A 22,202-nucleotide genomic window follows, 5' to 3' on the forward strand; every position below is an offset into this window, starting at 1 on the left:
TTAAAAAAAATAATAATAATTTTTTTCTTATATAGAACACTTTATTCACTTAAAAATATTGAAAAAGAAGTTAAAAAATAACATAAAATAAAATAAATAAATAAATAAAAATTATCAAAATTTAACCGTTTATTAGCTATTATTCGCTATTTAAGAAAAGAAAAATAGTTATTTCCATATACAGAACACTTGATTCGCGTTAAATTGTTGAAAAGTATATTAAAAAACATAATATAAAATAAATAAAAGAAATTCAAAGTTGTCCCTTGCAGGGTGTCGAACCCGGGACCTCCGTGCCTTCAAATCTAACTTTCCCACAGAGCTGCCAACTGATACATGCTTCACATGCCAGGCTCGCGAATATACAGCTTAAAACTCCTCCTCCCTGTTAGTCAACAAAACATATTTTGGCCCATTTTCAGGCCACCAATGGGTCTATAAAAATGTTCTCGGGTACAGTTGATCGTCACATTAAACTCTAATGTCTGCCCCAGTTCGAAATTTATAGGTTAATATTATAGGGAGTTACGGGGTGTGATGTGTGCGTGCCTCCAGATACGACTTTTGTCCCTTTTTCAGTCATTATTGGCTCTTTAAAAAAAATAATAATAATTTTTTTCTTATATAGAACACTTTATTCACTTAAAAATATTGAAAAAGAAGTTAAAAAATAACATAAAATAAAATAAATAAATAAATAAAAATTATCAAAATTTAACCGTTTATTAGCTATTATTCGCTATTTAAGAAAAGAAAAATAGTTATTTCCATATACAGAACACTTGATTCGCGTTAAATTGTTGAAAAGTATATTAAAAAACATAATATAAAATAAATAAAAGAAATTCAAAGCTGTCCCTTGCAGGGTGTCGAACCCGGGACCTCCGTGCCTTCAAATCTAACTTTCCCACAGAGCTGCCAACTGACCCATGCTTCACATGCCAGGCCCGCGAATATACAGCTTAAAACACCTCCTAACGGTTAGTCAACAAAACATATTTTGGCCCATTTTCGGCCCACTAATGGGTCTATAAAAATGTCCTCGGGTACAGTTGTTCGTCACACTAAACTCTAATGTCTGCCCCAGTTTGAAATTTACAGGTAAATATTATAAGGAGTTACGGGGTGTGATGCGTGCGTGATTCCTGATACGACTTTTGTCCCTTTTTCAGTCATTATTCGCTCTTTAACAGAAAAATTATAATTTTTTTCATATACAGAACACTTTATTCACTTAAAAATATTGAAAAAGAAGTTAAAAAATAACATAAAATAAAATAAATAAATAAATAAAAATTATCAAAATTTAACCGTTTATTAGCTATTATTCGCTATTTAAGAAAAGAAAAATAGTTATTTCCATATACAGAACACTTGATTCGCGTTAAATTGTTGAAAAGTATATTAAAAAACATAATATAAAATAAATAAAAGAAATTCAAAGTTGTCCCTTGCAGGGTGTCGAACCCGGGACCTCCGTGCCTTCAAATCTAACTTTCCCACAGAGCTGCCAACTGATACATGCTTCACATGCCAGGCTCGCGAATATACAGCTTAAAACTCCTCCTCCCGGTTAGTCAACAAAACATATTTTGGCCCATTTTCAGCCCACTAATGGGTCTATAAAAATGTTCTCGGGTACAGTTGATCGTCACATTAAACTCTAATGTCTGCCCCAGTTCGAAATTTATAGGTTAATATTATAGGGAGTTACGGGGTGTGATGTGTGCGTGCCTCCTGATACGACTTTTGTCCCTTTTTCAGTCATTATTGGCTCTTTAAAAAAATAATAATAATTTTTTTCTTATATAGAACACTTTATTCACTTAAAAATATTGAAAAAGAAGTTAAAAAATAACATAAAATAAAATAAATAAATAAATAAAAATTATCAAAATTTAACCGTTTATTAGCTATTATTCGCTATTAAAGAAAAGAAAAATAGTTATTTCCATATACAGAACACTTGATTCGCGTTAAATTGTTGAAAAGTACATTAAAAAACATAATATAAAATAAATAAAAGAAATTCAAAGCTGTCCCTTGCAGGGTGTCGAACCCGGGACCTCCGTGCCTTCAAATCTAACTTTCCCACAGAGCTGCCAACTGACCCATGCTTCACATGCCAGGCCCGCGAATATACAGCTTAAAACACCTCCTAACGGTTAGTCAACAAAACATATTTTGGCCCATTTTCGGCCCACTAATGGGTCTATAAAAATGTCCTCGAGTACAGTTGTTCGTCACACTAAACTCTAATGTCTGCCCCAGTTTGAAATTTACAGGTAAATATTATAAGGAGTTACGGGGTGTGATGCGTGCGTGATTCCTGATACGACTTTTGTCCCTTTTTCAGTCATTATTCGCTCTTTAACAGAAAAATTATAATTTTTTTCATATACAGAACACTTTATTCACTTAAAAATATTGAAAAAGAAGTTAAAAAATAACATAAAATAAAATAAATAAATAATTAAAAATTATCAATATTTAACCGTTTATTAGCTATTATTCGCTATTTCAGAAAAGAAAAATCGTTACTTCTATATACAGAACACTTGATTCACGTTAAATTGTTGAAAAGTATATTAAAAAACATAATATAAAATAAAAATAAAAAATGCAATGTCGACCCTTGCAGGGTGTCGAACCCGGGACCTCCGTGCCTTCAAATCTAACTTTCCCACAGAGCTGCCAACTGATACATGCTTCACATGCCAGGCTCGCGAATATACAGCTTAAAACTCCTCCTCCCGGTTAGTCAACAAAACATATTTTGGCCCATTTTCAGCCCACTAATGGGTCTATAAAAATGTTCTCGGGTACAGTTGATCGTCACATTAAACTCTAATGTCTGCCCCAGTTCGAAATTTATAGGTTAATATTATAGGGAGTTACGGGGTGTGATGTGTGCGTGCCTCCTGATACGACTTGTGTCCCTTTTTCAGTCATTATTGGCTCTTTAAAAAAAATAATAATAATTTTTTTCTTATATAGAACACTTTATTCACTTAAAAATATTGAAAAAGAAGTTAAAAAATAACATAAAATAAAATAAATAAATAAATAAAAATTATCAAAATTTAACCGTTTATTAGCTATTATTCGCTATTTAAGAAAAGAAAAATAGTTATTTCCATATACAGAACACTTGATTCGCGTTAAATTGTTGAAAAGTATATTAAAAAACATAATATAAAATAAATAAAAGAAATTCAAAATTGTCCCTTGCAGGGTGTCGAACCCGGGACCTCCGTGCCTTCAAATCTAACTTTCCCACAGAGCTGCCAACTGATACATGCTTCACATGCCAGGCTCGCGAATATACAGCTTAAAACTCCTCCTCCCGGTTAGTCAACAAAACATATTTTGGCCCATTTTCAGGCCACCAATGGGTCTATAAAAATGTTCTCGGGTACAGTTGATCGTCACATTAAACTCTAATGTCTGCCCCAGTTCGAAATTTATAGGTTAATATTATAGGGAGTTACGGGGTGTGATGTCTGCGTGCCTCCTGATACGACTTTTGTCCCTTTTTCAGTCATTATTGGCTCTTTAAAAAAAATAATAATAATTTTTTTCTTATATAGAACACTTTATTCACTTAAAAATATTGAAAAAGAAGTTAAAAAATAACATAAAATAAAATAAATAAATAAATAAAAATTATCAAAATTTAACCGTTTATTAGCTATTATTCGCTATTTAAGAAAAGAAAAATAGTTATTTCCATATACAGAACACTTGATTCGCGTTAAATTGTTGAAAAGTATATTAAAAAACATAATATAAAATAAATAAAAGAAATTCAAAGCTGTCCCTTGCAGGGTGTCGAACCCGGGACCTCCGTGCCTTCAAATCTAACTTTCCCACAGAGCTGCCAACTGACCCATGCTTCACATGCCAGGCCCGCGAATATACAGCTTAAAACACCTCCTAACGGTTAGTCAACAAAACATATTTTGGCCCATTTTCGGCCCACTAATGGGTCTATAAAAATGTCCTCGGGTACAGTTGTTCGTCACACTAAACTCTATTGTCTGCCCCAGTTTGAAATTTACAGGTAAATATTATAAGGAATTACGGGGTGTGATGCGTGCGTGATTCCTGATACGACTTTTGTCCCTTTTTCAGTCATTATTCGCTCTTTAACAAAAAAATAATAATTTTTTTCATAAACAGAACACTTTATTCACTTAAAAATATTGAAAAAGAACTTAAAAAATAACATAAAATAAAATAAATAAATAATTAAAAATTATCAATATTTAACCGTTTATTAGCTATTATTCGCTATTTCAGAAAAGAAAAATCGTTACTTCTATATACAGAACACTTGATTCACGTTAAATTGTTGAAAAATATATTAAAAAACATAATATAAAATAAAAATAAAAAATGCAATGTCGACCCTTGCAGGGTGTCGAACCCGGGACCTCCGTGCCTTCAAATCTAACTTTCCCACAGAGCTACCAACTGATACATGCTTCACATGCCAGGCTCGCGAATATACAGCTTAAAACTCCTCCTCCCGGTTAGTCAACAAAACATATTTTGGCCCATTTTCAGCCCACTAATGGGTCTATAAAAATGTTCTCGGGTACAGTTGATCGTCACATTAAACTCTAATGTCTGCCCCAGTTCGAAATTTATAGGTTAATATTATAGGGAGTTACGGGGTGTGATGTGTGCGTGCCTCCTGATACGACTTTTGTCCCTTTTTCAGTCATTATTGGCTCTTTAAAAAAAATAATAATAATTTTTTTCATATACAGAACACTTTATTCACTTAAAAATATTGAAAAAGAAGTTAAAAAATAACATAAAATAAAATAAATAAATAAATAAAAATTATCAAAATTTAACCGTTTATTAGCTATTATTCGCTATTTAAGAAAAGAAAAATAGTTATTTCCATATACAGAACACTTGATTCACGTTAAATTGTTGAAAAGTATATTAAAAAACATAATGTAAAATAAATAAAAAAATTGAAAGTCGACCCTTGCAGGGAGTCGAACCCGGGACCTCCGTGCCTTCAAATCTGAATTTCACACAGAGCTACCAACTGAACCATGCTTCACATGACAGGCCCGCGAATATACAGCTTAAAACACCTCCTCCCGGTTAGTCAACAAAACATATTTTGGCCCATTTTCGGCACACTAATGGGTCTATAAATATGTTCTCGGGTACAGTTGTTCGTCACATTAAACTCTAATGTCTGCCCCACTTTGAAATTTATAGGTTAATATTATAGGGAGTTACGGGGTGTGATGTGTGCGTGCCTCCTGAAACGACTTTTGTCCCTTTTTCAGTCATTATTCGCTATTTAACAAAAAAATAATAATTTTTTTTCATATACAGAACACTTTATTCATTAAAAAATATTGAAGAAGATGCTAAGCTAAATATACGCAAAGCAGGGATATAATATTATCCCATATATAGCATATAATATAGCAGGGATATAATATCTCCCTATAATATTATCCCTTAAATTTCAAACTGGGGCAGACATTAGAGCTTAATGTGACGAACAACTGTACCCGAGGACATTTTTATAGACCCATTAGTGGGGCGAAAATGGGCCAAAATATGTTTTGTTGACTAACCGGGAGGAGGTGTTTTAAGCTGTATATTCGCGGGCCTGGCATGTGAAGCATGGGTCAGTTGGTAGCTCTGTGGGAAAGTTAGATTTGAAGGCATGGAGGTCCCGGGTTCGACTCCCTGCAAGGGTCGATTTTGAATTTTTTTTATTTATTTTATATTATGTTTTTTAATTCACTTTTCGTTAATTTAACTTGAATGAAGTGTTCTGTATAAAGAAATAACTATTTTTCCTTCATGAAATAGCGAATAATAGCTAATAAGCAGATAAATTTTGATTATTTTTTATTTATTTATTTATTTTATTTAATGTAATTTTTTTATCTTCTTTCTCAATATTTTTAAGTGAATAAAGTGTTTTATAAATGAAAAAAATTATTTTTCTTTGTTAAAGAGCGAATAATGGCTGAAAAAGGGACAAAAGTCGTATCAGGAGGCACGCACACATCGCACCCCGTTACTCCCTATAATATTACCCTATAAATTTCAAACTCGGCCTGAAATTAGAGTCTAATGTAACAAACAATTTTACCAAAGGAATTTTTTATAGACACATTAGTGGGCCGAAAATGGTCCAAAATATGTTTTGTTGACTAACCGTTAGGAGGTGTTTTAAGCTGTATATTCGCGGGCCTGGCATGTGAAGCATGGGTCAGTTGGCAGCTCTGTGGGAAAATTAGATTTGAAGGCACGGAGGTCCCGGGTTCGACACCCTGCAAGGGACAACTTTGAATTTTTTTAATTTATTTTATAGAATGTTTTTTTAATATACTTTTCGACAATTTAGCGTGAATGAAGTGTTCTGTATATAGTAATAACTATTTTTCCTTTATGAAATAGCGAATAATAGCTAATCAACAGATAAATTCTGATTATTTTTTATTTATTTATTTATTTATTTATTTATTTATTTCATTTAATATTATTTTTTTAACTTCTTTTTCAATATTTTTAAGTGAATAAAGTGTTTTATATATGAAAAGAATTATTTTTCTTTGTTAAAGAGCGAATAATGGCAGAAAAAAGGCAAAAGTCGTATCAGGAGGCACTCACACATCACACCCCGTTACTCCCTATAATATTAACCTATAAATTTCAAACTGGGCCTGAAATTAGAGTTTAATGTAACAAACAATTGTACCAAAGGAACTTGTTATAAACTAATTAGTGGGACCTCAATGGGCCAAAATAAGTCTTGTTGTCTAACCGAGAAGAGGATATTTAAGTTAAATATTCGCGGGGCTGATATGTGAAATGTGGCGCAGTTGGTGGCGCTGTGGGCAAGGTTGACATGTAGTTCTGGGTTCGAAACCCTGCAAGGGTCGACTTTAAATTTTTTTTACTTATTTTATATTATGTTTTTTAAAAGAAGAAATTCGAAGTCTATATTCTGTATAAAAATATGGTCATATATCTCCCTGTAATATTAGCCTTTAATATTCAAATAGGACCACGTATTATATTACCGGGTTATGGAGTACCCTCCCTGAGGAAATAATTATAGACCTCATAGGGGATACTCAATGTGGCCCTGTAGTTTACTATGTATGTATATCTAAAATAGTCTTCTGTAAAGCTTTAAAATTTGGAAATTCGTCTTCTAAAGAGCTTTAAAAATTCGAAGTCATTTTTCAATATTAACTAACGCATGGCCCGATATCAGACCTTAATATTGACCCATAATATTTTAATTGGTCCATGTATTATATTACCGGGTAATAGTGTACTCTACCAGAGGAAATAATCATAGACCTCATAGGGGATACACAATGTGGCCCTTTAGTTTACTATGTACGCATATCTAAAATAGTCCGCTCAATCGCTTTAAAATGAGGAAATTCGTCTTCTAAAAACCTTTATGACGAGGCGATTCGAAGTCAATTTTCAATATTAACGCAAGGCCCGATATCAGACCTTAATATTGACCCATAATATTTTAATTGGACCACGTATTATGTTACCGGGTATTAAATAGTCTGATGATCGAATGATGGGGCAAAAAAAAAATTTTTTTTTTCCCTTTAAATTAAAAAATTTTTTATTTATAAATAATTTATTAATACTCAAGTTGCTTGAAAGATGATATGTTCCCTACTAATGACAACGAAGTTTTTTGTTTTATCAAGGCTTAACTCGATCTGCCGTCTCACGCTGGCGCTGCGGCAAGCGTCTGCGGCAGATCGTGTTAAGCCTTGGTTTTATTCAGTCATTTATTTATATTTATTATGTCCGACATTGTAAAAAAGAAAAAAAATGCATTTTTGGCCTTGAGTGACAATGGCTTTTTTCAATTTGAATACTTCCATTTGAACGGGTTAGCAACATGTACAGAAATAGGCAACCGGATCCTTTACATAATTATGAAATCAGTTCGTAAACAAACAAAAGTCTGTGATGAACATTTCACCAAGCATACTCTTAATTATTTAATGAAAATAGTTTGAAATATTCCAGTATGTGCATCAGCATTAGATAATGTCAATTAAGAATGGTGTGTGAATGGTTTTTTATTTCTCATAGTAATAAGCGCAATAACGTGTTCTTAATCTTTCAACATAGGAATTATTTATATAAAAGCTAAGCAATTTTGCATTGCACATTTAAATGCTACTAATATATTTTAAAGAAAATTTTGTGTAACATTTTTTTATATTTGGGCCGTGGAAATTTGTCAAACCTAGTGCCGGTATAAATGTAGTTGCTTTATCTTTATAATTATACAAGTTCAATGAGTCTAAATTGCTGTAAAGACCGTTTTTCTATAATCTTTTTAATTCCTTTTTTTCTCCCTTTTTAAAATTGGTTAACCGTAGTTTTTGCAACCCTATTAAACTTTTATTACCCTAATCACTTATTGCAGTAAGTTTATTTTACCTTGTTATATCAAGTACCTCATTATGGAAAGATTTCTGTATCATGATCTATAGCTGAATAAATGCCTAGTTTTGGCAGCTTTCATGCAGTGGTCCTTGAGAAACTAAAAAAAATAACGTAAAAGGGAGCCTACTGAAAGGATATTACTCATAGCCATCCTCAGACAAATTTCTACTTGTTTGATTTATTTTTTTTAGTTTGCAAATTTAAAAATAAATTGTTACCTTATAGTCGGTATGACAGATCAGGATACGGAAATATTTCCCTCATTATTACTGTATAGAAACTTAACTAATAATTGTAAATAAAATTCTGCTTTCTTAGTTAATTTGTGTGGAAATATTACGCAATTGTTAAACCTTTTGTGAGGGTAAACTAATCAAGGGTAACCAAGTACTTTTTGCTTCACTGGGCGCAAACGAATAGTTACTAAAAATGTATGCATGTGCTTGTCTTAGTTGTTATTATGTGTTTGTGAGAATATGTACTTAAGACCTAATAAATATTGACCAGATCTGAAAGTGCGAGCATGTAAGAGGCAAAAATTAAATCCACAGTTCCTAAAGCAATATAAGTTTGCAGTTATATATTGTTTTGATTTTGGATTATAAATCTCAAAATAACTGAAACTCTACTTTTTTAAAAAGGTATCTAGTATAAAATCTAAGTAAATATGTGCAATATAATTAAACACGATAAAGCAAACTCATGTTATCTCATTCGCTTTTGTTTGGACCGGAGGATTCATTATATTGAGCTTCAACTGTATTTATATTATTTTATGGAATATAACTCAGCTAGAGACTGAAGCTTTAAGTGGTGTTAAGTGAAAACTCTAATATAACATTTCTTGTTCTTATAAAACAGAATAATCTCTGTTTTTTTAAAATTTCTAATGCATGTTTACTAATTTTGCCTATGAATAATTGCAGTCCTTACAATTTATGCAAATTCTTAAAAATATTTACATTTTTTTTATAGAATTGTTAAAATTGGAGGTGAGTTTTATCATTGAATAGCTTTTTCTGGAGTCGTTAAGCATGGCAAGGATACCAGTAATGAGTGTATCAGCATCCATTAATGATCCTGTTGCTGTTATGAATACTTACTGCTCATATGTATCAATGTTCATAGATCCTGTTGCAAGTAAGTTTAATAATTAGTCATTGGGAATTGAAAAATCAGAATTTATTTTCACTTGAAAATTTCTCATAGCAATTTAGTATTTGAGATTACATAGATATTATATTTTGTACTAAGGATGTAGCTACCTAATGAATAACTATATACTTATGGCTCATGTTACTTTGTTGGTAATGTTTACAATTCTCATACATTGATATTCACAAAAAATAAAATAACCAAAGTAATATACTTATAAATAAATCTTACTTATCTACTTAAATCATACTTACTTAAAGATAACTATATACCTATAAATAAATCATTGTATTTATCTGCACCTGATCAAAAATCATACTTAAATATTCTTACTTCTCATTTTTAATTTAATCAAATCCACATTTCTTTTTAAAGCAAAACCTTGATCAAATATATTTTATGTATTTATTGTAGTAACCTGTAATTATAGCTTATTTTATTTTTTGTTTATTTATCTGTCATTAATTCACTTTTCCTATTGATTTTTATATTGCATAACTTTAATTTTCTCTTTTCTTTTCCTTTATAGAGGAGGAAAGTAAATTGAAAGCTTTGCCAGAATTGAGTGGAGAGCTTGAAGTAAGGTTTAAATTTAATATAGTAAAATGTTATATTCAGAATGTCATTGTATGGGGAATTCGAAATTTATTTTTTCAGTTTCAGAAATGACAGTTCATTTTTCATAATTTTGCAGATTATATATGCCATAATTAAAATCATTGTGCCGTTAAGCCCAGCATTCAAATCTATTTTGACTACCGAATTACAGGAACCTTTTCAAACCCCTCCCCATTTTCTAGATATTTAAATTTGCCTCCAATTTTTTGGTTTCATTTTTCACTTTTTTACCAATTTTTTTTCTTTTACATTAAATGCAATTGGCAGTTTAGTTGCCCATTTATTGATAAATCTATTTATTTAGAAATAAACGTTTTAGCACCAATTGTATGAAGATCATTGAATTATTTAATTGAATGGCAAATAAGAATTTAAATTCTAAGAATTAAGGAGCATTCAAGTGATATGTTTAGCTCAAAAGCTTTTTAAAAACTGTTTAAGCAAGTTGAGACATAAAAACACTGTTTATCCTCCCTCCTATATTAGTATTAATAGACTATTAATGATAAACATGTTATTAGTTTTATTACTCTAATGAAGAAAAAGAAATATTTATTTTGATACATTACAGTTTGAATTTGAAACCTAAAAACTAGAGGCACACCATTGAAATTAAGCGTGCAATGTTTATAAAAATATTTTTTTTAATAATAAATAATTAAATAAAAAAATTTGAATAGATGTTTGACTAACAATAATAAAAAGAATATTTTAATAAAATATTTGTGTTTTAATTTTGTAATAAAAGTATCCTTTTATTTTTTCAGACTATTATTAGTGATCCACAATATCCTTCATTTTTGGATCAGGCTATAAAAATTTTCATCAGAATTTTAGGAGATGAAGAACCACAGTTCATTGCTGAAAAAACCACCCATGTATGTATTTTCATGTCATGCCAATGGATCATTTTGTATATTTTAATGTATGTATTTTTATATCTATCCTGTATTATTTTTTATGAAGGTAGCCAATCTAAATTTTTTTTCTTTACTCTTTTATATTTTTTTTTTATTCATACGTTGTCAATTATTTAGTTTACATAGCTGATGAACTTAATGAACACAGTTAATAGTCATTGATATGGGTTTAAGATAACAAAATTTGAACAGTATTTAAAAAAATAATCCCATTGTTGCTAATGTCTGTAGATTATGTAGTGTGTGTATGAAATCAACCTCATTTTAATGTCTTGGCAGAATAATCAGGTTTTCTCTATTTACGCTTGATCTCAGTTTGTTTTTATATTCAAGACTGCTGTTTTTAAAAATTAGATTAAGTCAGGGTTAGTAATTGTCCTGATGATCCTGATATAAAGTATTTTATCCGTATTTGTCCTGAATTTTGTGTGTGTATTGAATATTCGATTTTCCAGGAATGAAAATGCAGATTTTTGAGAAAGTAGATTTAAAGAATTGAAAAATTTTGATCCAATATCCTTTTTCTTTCTTTTTTAAGTGCTTGTCAAAATCGCAATGTTTGGTAGCTCCAATATAGGGACTGTCTATTGATTATTTACTTGGTTTAGAGTCTTACCCAGAGGATTCATTGTTTCAACCTCTTTGGGAATTAAGTCATTCAATGGAAAGGAAAATTGATAAGCAATTTTGCAACATCAAATTTTTATGATGTCGATTTCAAGGGTGATATGCTTACTTATTATTTTCACCAAATACAATAAAAAATCTTGTAAGATTTCCCAGTTGCTCAAATATTGATTGTTTTCTTTCATGTGATTTCAGTCAACAAGCAGTTATAAAACTTTTAAATGATAAATTAGGGGATTGCTTGCTAAAATTAGTGTTCTACATAAATGTTAAGTGGCATATTCATTGCATTTTTGTTTTGAGATCATTGAAACCCTACTTTAAAGAGATTAAAGAAATCTTCAACTCAATTACACATTTGAATTATATATTTGTATGAGTAAAATATTGACGAATTGATATTGTTCATTTTTTTGATGCAACAGTCCCATTAAATTTTTCCATGTTTGGATTTGGAACTATTATTTGTTGTTCTGTATTGATAAAATTATTCTGGAAACTGTTAAAACTTTTTGCTATGAACAAGTAATTTCTTGCTGTGAAATTTTATTTCGTTACTATTAAGTAGAGTAAATTCTACTTTTTAACTAACTGTTTCAAAAAATGCTTTGCTGTTCCAAATGTGTTCTAATTTTGTTCTGTTTTATTTATTTTTAAATTGCTGTCTTGATTTGTTCTTTGCCCTGCTACAAAGCTTACTTAATGTCTTCATCTTTGGCATTTTATTTAATAATAATGTGCATAACCTTTTTTTAAATTTAAATATACAGTAGAGAACTGATTATCCGGAATGATCGGGACCTTCGCGATTCCGGATAACTGATTTTTCTGGTTTTCTGAATCGCTACAAAATGCCGTTTTATTAATGTTTATAAAACGAAACTAAGAAATTATTTTGAAATAGTTTTAGAAATAATAAAAAATGATAAATAATTATACACTTAAGTTTAAATAAGGAAAGAAATTATGAAATAAAAATTATATACAGGCTGATATATGTTACTAATGTTATTATTAACATTAATAACACATATAAGCTATTTGTGCTTATGTGAGATTCGTCTACAAAAAGCTTTTGATCCGTCCTCTAAATTAGTTCTTTCGTCAACTCGATGCGCCGTAAGCTCTAAATAACAAAATAGGCTCAAAATCTTGTAGGGACAAAAAATTTTTTTTAAAGGAAGAAAATTAATATCCGGTTCCGAATTTCATTTCGGTTATCTGGTTTACCGGTTTTCTGATTTCCGGATAAGAGGTTCTGCACTGTATTTGCAGTTTTTTGTCTGTTCAATTTATTAAATGTTTTTAAATTTACTAGCAAATAGGATATTTAATATTTTCATCATATAATTTCAAAATTAAATTTGAGAACTCTACTTTTTGTTACATAATATTTTAACCATGAAAATCTGTCTGTTGTCTAATATTTTATTGACAATTTTTTTAAAAGGTAACTAATTGAACCTAATTAGAATTTTAATATTATGATATATTGTCACGAAACATACATATTTCACAGTGTATTACAATATTTTTAAAATTTCACTATTGTCTTTGGTGAAGTTTTTGTTAACCAAACAAAATATAAAATTCAGCTTAATATTATAATCTATAATTATCAATCTCAATAATACTCCTAAAATTATCACATTCTATATTTATCATTTTCAATAAAGAGTGCAATTTTTTGATGTTCAAGAACTGTAATTGATAATTGGGTTTTTGATATTTATCATTATTGAAAATTATATACTCAATATGTATTCAAATTTACTCAATATAAATCAAATATTGTTGTCACAATGGTTAAGAATGAATGTTTTGTTGCTCAACCCTAGTAACTAATATGATTCTTGTTGTGGTTTTGAAAATATTTGTTTAAAATTATTGTTTAATTATATATTTTAATTTGCTTTTTTATTACGATTTCCTTAAAAATTATTTCCACTGAACTGTATTATTTTTTTCGGCAACTTCGTTAGACAATTTTAGAAATAATTTACAGGCTTCCTACAAATCATCATTTGCTACCTCATAACAAACCAATCTTGTCCTTAATGTTTAAATCATTGGAAGGAAGAAACAACTATCTTCTTAATAAGTGACTCAATTATATATATAATATATATTATTTAAAAAAAAAAAACTAATAATTAATAAGTTGTGTATAAATCAACCAGCAGGTATGTATATTTCCAAATAGTAACAATTATTGATCAATTAAATTTCCCTAACATTATAGGCAGAACAAGAACTTACAGTATGTTTTTGTTCTGCATGCATTGTTATTTGTTGAGTATAATTGAAATACATAAAAATCAAGAGCATGGATCTAGAAAAGTTTAAACTTCTAGGAATTCATTTTTATTAGCCATACTGTGTGATTAAAAAAAGTGCTAAATTTTACTGAAATATTGGGTGCAAGCTGAAATACTGGTACAAAAATTGTGCAAAGTAAAGTTTATTTGGTCAAAATTTTGAATAGCTGAAAATATTTTTTGAAAACTAAACATTTTCTTCTCTAGCATTATTAATTTACTTCTCTACATTTATAATAATAAATAGAAGATTAAGAGTTTGTTTTCCCTTCAAATTGTGGGAAAAGAGTGGTGCTTTTTGTTACAGAATTTAAAGTGAAAATAAAATTTGACTTACTGTGCTTCATCTCAAAACCGAATTTTTTATTTTAAATACTTGATAAAATTTTTTTTAATTTTTTCAGAAATTACCTTACTACAAAAGATTGATGTTTACACCTGAACAGATTAGCTAATAAAATGTTGCTATTTATAATTTTGCTGCTTTTATAAGAACTTGAAGAGAAATTTTGCAGATTCCTTTCTCAACATATATTTCCTCTATATGATTAATGTTAGAATTTTGTGACTTCTCCTATACTGATATTATTGCTGTTTTATTGTTATTCAAGTATTCATATCAAATATTCTTATTTCAGTTGCAAAATGAGGAAAACATTAGTAGTTTTTAGAATAATCATAGAATTTCATAAGGCCACCATGCAGTGTGGAGGTAAGAATGTATTATTTATGTAATTTATCATTTTCGATGAATTTGCTTTTGTATTAATATATTTCACAGTACAAATTCATTGTATTAATATATTTATGTGTACAGATTCATTGAAAACTATTTTATTATTCAACTTTTGTAAATTTTTGCATTATATTGAGTGGAAGATTTTTCTTTAGGTTTATTAACTTGCATTTGCATGGGGTGAAGAATATTGACTTGAGCGGATATCATTTGATAGCATACATAATAATACTAGTTATTTATCATTTTACATTACTCTGGCTACTATATTTTTTATTAATGCATCTTAAACTAAATTTTTTTTTTAGATTTTTCACTTGTTTGATTAATTAGTTATTTTGCACTTAAAAGTTCAAATGTCGGCTTCCATTACATTGATAAATGCTTCTATGAATAATTCTTAATAAAATGAGGGAATAAGAGGAGGAAAGAGAGGAAGATAATTCTGCAATGATTCAATTTATAAATAAACAGAGGATATAGAAACGCTGCAGAGGACTAGTTTTGCAATGAATCATTTTGTGAATAAAGTTTATTGGCCTATAATTTGCAATATAAATGTTAATAATCACAAGGAGTGAATTCATTTTAAATTCTCTGTACAGAAATTTATTGGCAAATTGTTCCTAAAACTGTTTTGTTTTAATTTCTCAAGATTTTTTATAGACATTGTTTAAAAGAATTCCATATTTTTTTGCTTTTACTGAATGAAAAACTCTGAGGAATATCAATGAGTATTGTTTTTCCACTCCAAATTGCTCTGATCCTTAAATATATATATATTTTTTTTGAATTATAACAAGTCTTAATCATAAATTTATTTTTTAAATATTTTTTTTTTTAATAACGGCAGGCACTAGAACTTTCGTTCTTCACCTCGAAAGATGCCGGAAGTGTTGCTCATTTAGTGTTGCCCATTGGGCACCTGTGAGTCACGGAGGCGAGCAACACTACCCACGCCACACTGCCACAAACCCGTTCATAGGGCGGGCCACATTCACACATCACACACAACAGAGGGCAACACAGAGAGATAGTTTTTTCAAAATATCTTAAAACAATGTTATATATTCAACTCAAAAAATAGTCTAAGGAATATTGACGATATCTTGTATAATGGCTTTTATTACTTTGTTACACTTATTAAAAATAAAACTTACTTAATTGAAACAAATATTTTACTTTGGAGTACAATGTAACCTATTACGTTGATCAGCCTACTAGGTATACCAAGACTATAATTACCACCACTCTTGCATCACCTCTTAAAATACTGACCACTTCTCAAACTAGGCCATCAAATTGGTACATTACAAATTGTCAACTTGCATGATTTTTGCTGCAAAATCTATTTTATTGATTTTGATTGTTGTTTTATCCTTGACTGACTTGTCATTTTAATTTCATTTTTATAATGTTCACAGTGAAAATATTGCAGAAAATATTGAGAGAAACTTTTTAAATTAACTACTTGCATGCAGGGTATACCTTAATGTCTTTCTTTTTTACTTATTTTACGTTTTATACGAAATGATCAAGTCAGAGTGGTTTTATACAGTAAAACTCTTCAGTTTTGTTTTTTGCTTATTCAATTGAATTCTGTGAAAGAATTTTATGTTCAATGACTCTGTGAGACAAAGTTAAACATTAAATTTTATACATTTAATTTGTTCTTTGGGAAGAATGCAGACAAAATGCAGAATGTATACAGAAATTTTGTTTTGTTTTATTTTAGGAGCAATCCATCTTTCAACAAAGATGTTGAACATGTTGACTTTATGCATGCATAGATAAAAACATTATCTTTTCTGGCTTACCTAGTTAGAATATATGAAGTGAGTAGGTCAATGACTAATATATTAAGAATCATTCTCTACTTTTTTTTAATAAATATTTTTTATAAAGTCAAGCTAATGAAAATAAAAATGGAGTATATTTATATTTGAAGCCAGGTAAAAGAAAGGCTTGATATGATGATATATTTGGTTAATCCCTCCACCCGTATTTCCTTGCTTACTTGTTTATTAGTTCACAATGAAGGAGGAAATTAATTTTTTTAGAACTATTTTAACTACCGGAATTTTTTCTGATTATTAAATTCTTTTTATTATGTTGTGAATTAGAATATTTAGAAAATAATTTCTGAGCATTTTATTTAATTTTTTCTACTGTGATTTAACTGTAAACTTTGGTGAATCTTTAATTTAAAATTTTGCAAAAATAAAACATAAATGTAGTAATCAATTTAGTTTTTAATCAATTTAATTTAGTTTAAAATTCAATTTTGAAATGCCTTTTTCTACATTTTGGTTTTTACAATTTGCTGCTTTTTAAAATCAAGTGTTCTAAAAATGGATGTGATTTTAATAGGCAGCATGCACTGTATTTATGTTTATCTGAGTAATATTATCCTAAATTAATTTAAATTTATTTTAATTTATATTAAGATAATAATTTAACCCAGCTGTGATTTTAATTTGATTTTTTTTTTGTAGAATGTTGTGAATGAATATTCCTCGCAGTTTGCTAAAGGAATGATAGGATTGTTGTGTCTATGTCCGCAAGAAGTGGCCCACTTGCACAAAGAATTGCTTGTAGCAGCCCGTCATATTTTAGCCACAGAGCTAAGAAATAGTAAATGTTTTTTTTATTACTTAAATGTGTCTTGTTTTTTTCCTTCATCCTGAAACATGTTTTTTTTTCTTTATTTTTAAATAAATGACTCATTTTTGTTAAAAAAATTTTTAACTTTAGATACCATTTGAAAAATATTGTTTGAAATGTTCTCTGTGTGTACTAGTTCTCCTTATTTTTTGAGAAATTCTTTAATTTTTGTGCCATTTTCAGAATCGTGCATATCTCACTAATTATATCTAAAAATTAATGACTCTAAGAAAAGGAAATTTAATAAAGATATAATAGCAGGATTTTTTTAAAAAAGAATAGCAAAATTATATTTTAATACAGTCTTTTTCACTCTTAAATAATTTATAATTTAAATACTATTATTTTAAAAATAAACTGTGTTATTATATATCTATTATTTGATAAGATAGAGTGAAATACTTTTCATAACTATGAACGGACAATTAAAAAAAGGTCAACAAAATTTACATCTTCAATGTCTCTAATATGTCTAGTGTTACCCAGTCAAATTTTATTTAAGATCATTCAAAGCATTGCTCTTGCCCTGCTTGTGTGATTTTAATATAAATGTGGCATTGTGTTCATGATAATCAAATGTGGAAATAAAAATCACTAGTTTTTCTCTCTTTATGTTTCTCTGAACTGATTTTCTTTTCTTTTTTCACTGCCATGTTTAAATGTGTGATTTCTATGGTAGTCATCAGTATCATTATTAGATTAGAAACCTAACTGGAAAATATTAAAAAAAAATTCTATTTTTATTACTATAAAAATCCCTAAAATTCCTTATGTGTAAAATATTTAGTACATTATGCAAAAATTATCATGAAATATATAATATTTCATGAAATCTACTGGATTTTTTCCTATGCTGATGGGTAAAAAACTAATTTTTTGATGATACAGTGAAACTTGTGTAAGTTGACCACTTGTGGTGCATTGTTTAAGTGGTCAACTTATAAAGGGGATGGGTCATTGTTTACTATTTCATTTCCTATATCATGTTGCTATATATTTAATTTTTTTTTCTTTTTTACTTGACTTAAAAATTTTATTCAGAAAATATGCAAATGAATATCTTAAGAAATGTGTTTAAACCTGAATGAACTTCAATTTGATACATATAATTCTAATATTTAACTAATTTTTTTGAAAAAAATTATTTTGTTAGTCATGCATGGGAAGTGCTTAATAAATATAATTTCTTAAAATATCAGAACACGAAAACATGTAATTTGAAAACTTCAACAAAATAAAATTATTTGAACACTTTAAAATTTATTTACTTCACTTAAAGATCAAAGACCATAAATAAAGGATCAAAGCATATTTCAGAGCATTCATTTATTCAAATGCTCACTATTGCAACTGGAAGAGCAACTTTTCAACTATCACACCTGTCTTCAATGAACTGAAGAAAGAAATGGTCAAAAGCTGACCCCTTACAGTTTTCCCTGATGGTCAACTCACAAAAGGGTTTAGATTAGCTTTTTACACTATTTCACCAAACAAGTGAAATTTTAACATACATTGCCAGAATGACAGAAAATTTTCTGAATTTTTTTTCCTGGTCAACTTATGAGGGTTTTAGAATAAAATCTCATAATACTCCTAGATAAAATTGACTTATTTCAGTGGTCAACATACAAGATAGACAGGTGGTCAAGTTACAAAGGTTTTTGCTTCTTTATATTATATAGGAAAAATTCTGTTCTTGATAATTGAGGTCAACTTATACAGGTGCCCAACTTACAAGGGTGGTCAACTTTGCAGGTTTCACTGTACATTCAAATCACTTATGTCACCGAAAGTAAGTACTTGAAAAATGAGAACTATACAAATTTCTTGCCATTTTATTTTTTGAAACTTACTGCCATGAAATAATAATAAAAAACAAGTTTGTTAAAGCTGGGGGTTTGTTAAAGTCTGTCGTCTGGGAGCAAAAGTATCTACAAATTTAAATTTTATGTATATTTTTTCCTTAAAACTCCTTTTTGGAAATAGTGTTTTTAAAATTAAAGCTCTTGTTTTTCTTGTTTTTTTTTCCATTTAACATTTTGTACTCAGCATTTATTTTAACATTTTGAGCTTAATAAAGTAATAAAAGTTTCAAAATTTAAAATAAATGTTGTGATTGTCCAGTTTTGTAATACATATTGCATTGTTTAATTTTATTGAATGATTTCAGAATACAAAATGTTTCGTGTGTGATGGTTGCATCTTTCGAAGGTTTTCTTTATATCTATGAACTGAACGTTGAAATGGGAGGAGATCGTATTTAAATAAAACAGCACAGGTAGAAAATATTTGCTTCTTAAAAATAATAATAATAAACATAAATTGTGTATTATTCTCTTCAGAGTTTGGAATTTTTTGGCTGGTAAAACTTCCCATAAAAACTGTGGTTGGTTAGATTTAAAAACATCAAAACTATCTCAAATTTTTTTTTGTTCGTAGTTAGACTTTTTTTATATATATATTCGTCGTTGAACAATCTACCCAATTTTGGGTTTACAACTACTGCTAATGTTCAACTCTGTAGCCTTGTAATGTTGAAATAATCCAGAAGACAATGAAACTCCTGTATCAGTACTCCCAGAGGTATGATTTGTTATCGGAACATGGCGGACTTAGTGACTCGACAGATTTAACGTGCATCAGTCACCATTTACTACACCAGGAGTCTTCGGCCGGCGCAGATCGAACCCATGAACTCTTAGTGCTTCAGTGCCCTACCAACCAGGCTATCCCAGCCTCATAGTTAGACTTTGTAAAAGTTAAGCATTACATAATTATTGAGTAGCAATAAACTGTTACTCAAAATTAACTATGCATTATTTAAATTATTATTAAATGCTGATCAAAGTGTTTAAAAATAGTTAGTTTTTTCCTTTCTCATTTAGTTAGTCTAAAAACTAGACTTTGCAAGGTAGTTTTGTGTTATACAACTAAGACAATGGCCTTTCATCAAGATGTAATTTCTGGAGTTTTCTTTTTTAAGATATATTTAAAAGAAATAACTGCTTTTATAAATGACTCAAAACTGTTATGAGATTTAAGGATAAAGTTATTAGGGGTCTGTCTAGGTTTTTTTGAGAGGTACCTATTTTGTGAAAATTTAGGCATAATTTGTGAAAATTAAAAGTTACATCAAAAAATCAACACAAAAATATGGTAAAATAAGAAATTATTTTCAAAAATTGTCACTACAAATAAAAATCATATATGACTTGTAAAATTTTTTCCATGTACAGTAGAGCGCCGATTATCCGAACTGCTCGGGACCGAATGCGGTTCGGATAATGAAAAGTTCGGATAGTTGGAAAGTTGTTTAAAATCTAGTTTAAATAATTATTATTTATGCACTTGCTTCCCTTCGCACTTTTTCTAGGCTTAGGACTAGCAGTACTATCTAAAATAGCTCTGGCGTGTTTAAAACTTTATTTTTTTTAAATTTTTAAATATTTGTTTGTATTACTTTTTTTTCCAATTTGAATTATTTTTATCATATTTCTGCTTTTTTATAATTTTTTTGTCAATTACTGATTTTTACCACATTTTTCTTTATTTTCCATTGCAAAAGTATCTAGCAAAAACTTTTGTTTCAAAGAAGATGCTCTTTTTGTGCAGCCATATCCTTTATTCTTTTTAAATAAATCAACTGAACTGGATCAACATCATTTTGACATTCTAACCAATTCAGTGCAAAATCTAATGTATTGCATGCTTCTATATGAGAAAGTCCACTATCTTGAACTTGATCACCTACTTCTTCCTCTTAGTCTGTGGAGTTTCGATTTTCATTCAAAATTTCAACAACAATTTCATCATCAATTAGAATTTTAAATCCTGAGTCATTTTCATTGTCTCGACACCAGTCTTCTATTTCTTCTGCTGTATAACCTGTCACCTTTTCACCCAAAAGAAACTTCATTCAGAAACTTCAGTTTTGTTTGTTTTTCTGTTAAGAATTTTATTCCAAGATTTAAGATTCTGCACTGTTATTACTAATCATTAACCATAAGTGACAACTACCCATCCCCCAATTGTAGAACTTCAGCACTTGTCTATTCATAAACACCTTCCTCGTTCCAACCATTGTAGGTTGTCAAAATGAAGCTCGCATTCTTTTAAGATAATTTTCAGTTGAAGAGGGCTAAAGGGATATGTAGGTTAAACTGCTGAAAAAGGCTGTAAATTAAATATGGTCTTCAGATGTGGTGGATATTTTTCATTCTTCTAAATTTAGAAAAATTGTCGATAAGTTAAAAAGTATTCTAAACTTTAAAAAAAAAAAGGCGAATTCGGACGTAGCTCGGATAATTGGACGTTTGGATAATAAGGGTTCGGATAATTGGCGTCTTACTGTATTAAAAAATAATTTCGCTATTGTTAAATTTTGGGCTTAAAATTGTTTCCAAATTTAAAAATCCATTGTTCACAGTTAAATTTCAACTTGCATTTAACAGTACTAGAAATAAGTTATTTTCATTATGAGAAAATTTTCGACTAGGTCATACAGAAAAAAGTTTCACAGAGAAAAAAACGTTTCATACAAAAATGCAGATCTCTTTGAATAAATTTACAATAATGTTGAAGATAATATTCAAATGTTTAGAATAATGTTTGAATTTTGTCTTCCTTTAAAGTTTATAGAGAGAGAATCTCATTGCTTCATTTTAAAAAACTCTA

The 22,202-nt window shown here is 29.1% G+C and overlaps 1 protein-coding gene across 3 annotated transcripts; it reads left to right on the forward strand.

Annotated features, from left to right (window-relative positions):
- The first annotated feature begins 7,842 nt into the window (after positions 1 to 7,842).
- LOC122272712 (transcription-associated protein 1) lies at positions 7,843 to 17,498 on the forward strand. Of its 3 annotated transcripts, XR_006227232.3 has the most exons (7): positions 7,849 to 8,103; positions 9,466 to 9,630; positions 10,175 to 10,224; positions 11,031 to 11,141; positions 14,767 to 14,840; positions 16,600 to 16,699; positions 17,360 to 17,498. XR_006227232.3 is itself a non-coding variant. In XM_087150715.1 (6 exons), exons 2-5 carry the CDS (start codon positions 9,525 to 9,527, stop codon positions 14,797 to 14,799), a joined length of 300 nt encoding a protein of 99 aa, XP_087006841.1. In that variant the 5' UTR covers positions 7,850 to 8,101; positions 9,466 to 9,524; the 3' UTR covers positions 14,800 to 14,840; positions 17,360 to 17,498. The 3 variants fall into 3 exon arrangements, 1 of the variants encoding a protein (XP_087006841.1); XR_015428989.1 differs by lacking the exon at positions 9,466 to 9,630 and having other exon boundaries at positions 7,843 to 8,101; XM_087150715.1 differs by lacking the exon at positions 16,600 to 16,699 and having other exon boundaries at positions 7,850 to 8,101.
- The last annotated feature ends 4,704 nt before the right edge of the window (positions 17,499 to 22,202 follow it).

The sequence above is a fragment of the Parasteatoda tepidariorum genome, chromosome 1 (genome assembly GCF_982258835.1).
Source record: "Parasteatoda tepidariorum strain Cologne lab strain chromosome 1, Ptep-v5.0, whole genome shotgun sequence".
Lineage (NCBI taxonomy): Eukaryota > Metazoa > Arthropoda > Arachnida > Araneae > Theridiidae > Parasteatoda > Parasteatoda tepidariorum.

What these genes read in the sequence shown, in the direction of transcription:
- LOC122272712 (XM_087150715.1), top strand. Translation starts at nt 9,525, where the DNA reads ATGGCAAGGATACCAGTAATGAGTGTATCAGCATCCATTAATGATCCT. An exon ending in GTTCATAGATCCTGTTGCAA is followed by an intron (nt 9,631 to 10,174) that starts GTAAGTTTAATA and finishes TTTCCTTTATAG; the next exon opens with AGGAGGAAAGTAAATTGAAA. An exon ending in AATTGAGTGGAGAGCTTGAA is followed by an intron (nt 10,225 to 11,030) that starts GTAAGGTTTAAA and finishes TTATTTTTTCAG; the next exon opens with ACTATTATTAGTGATCCACA.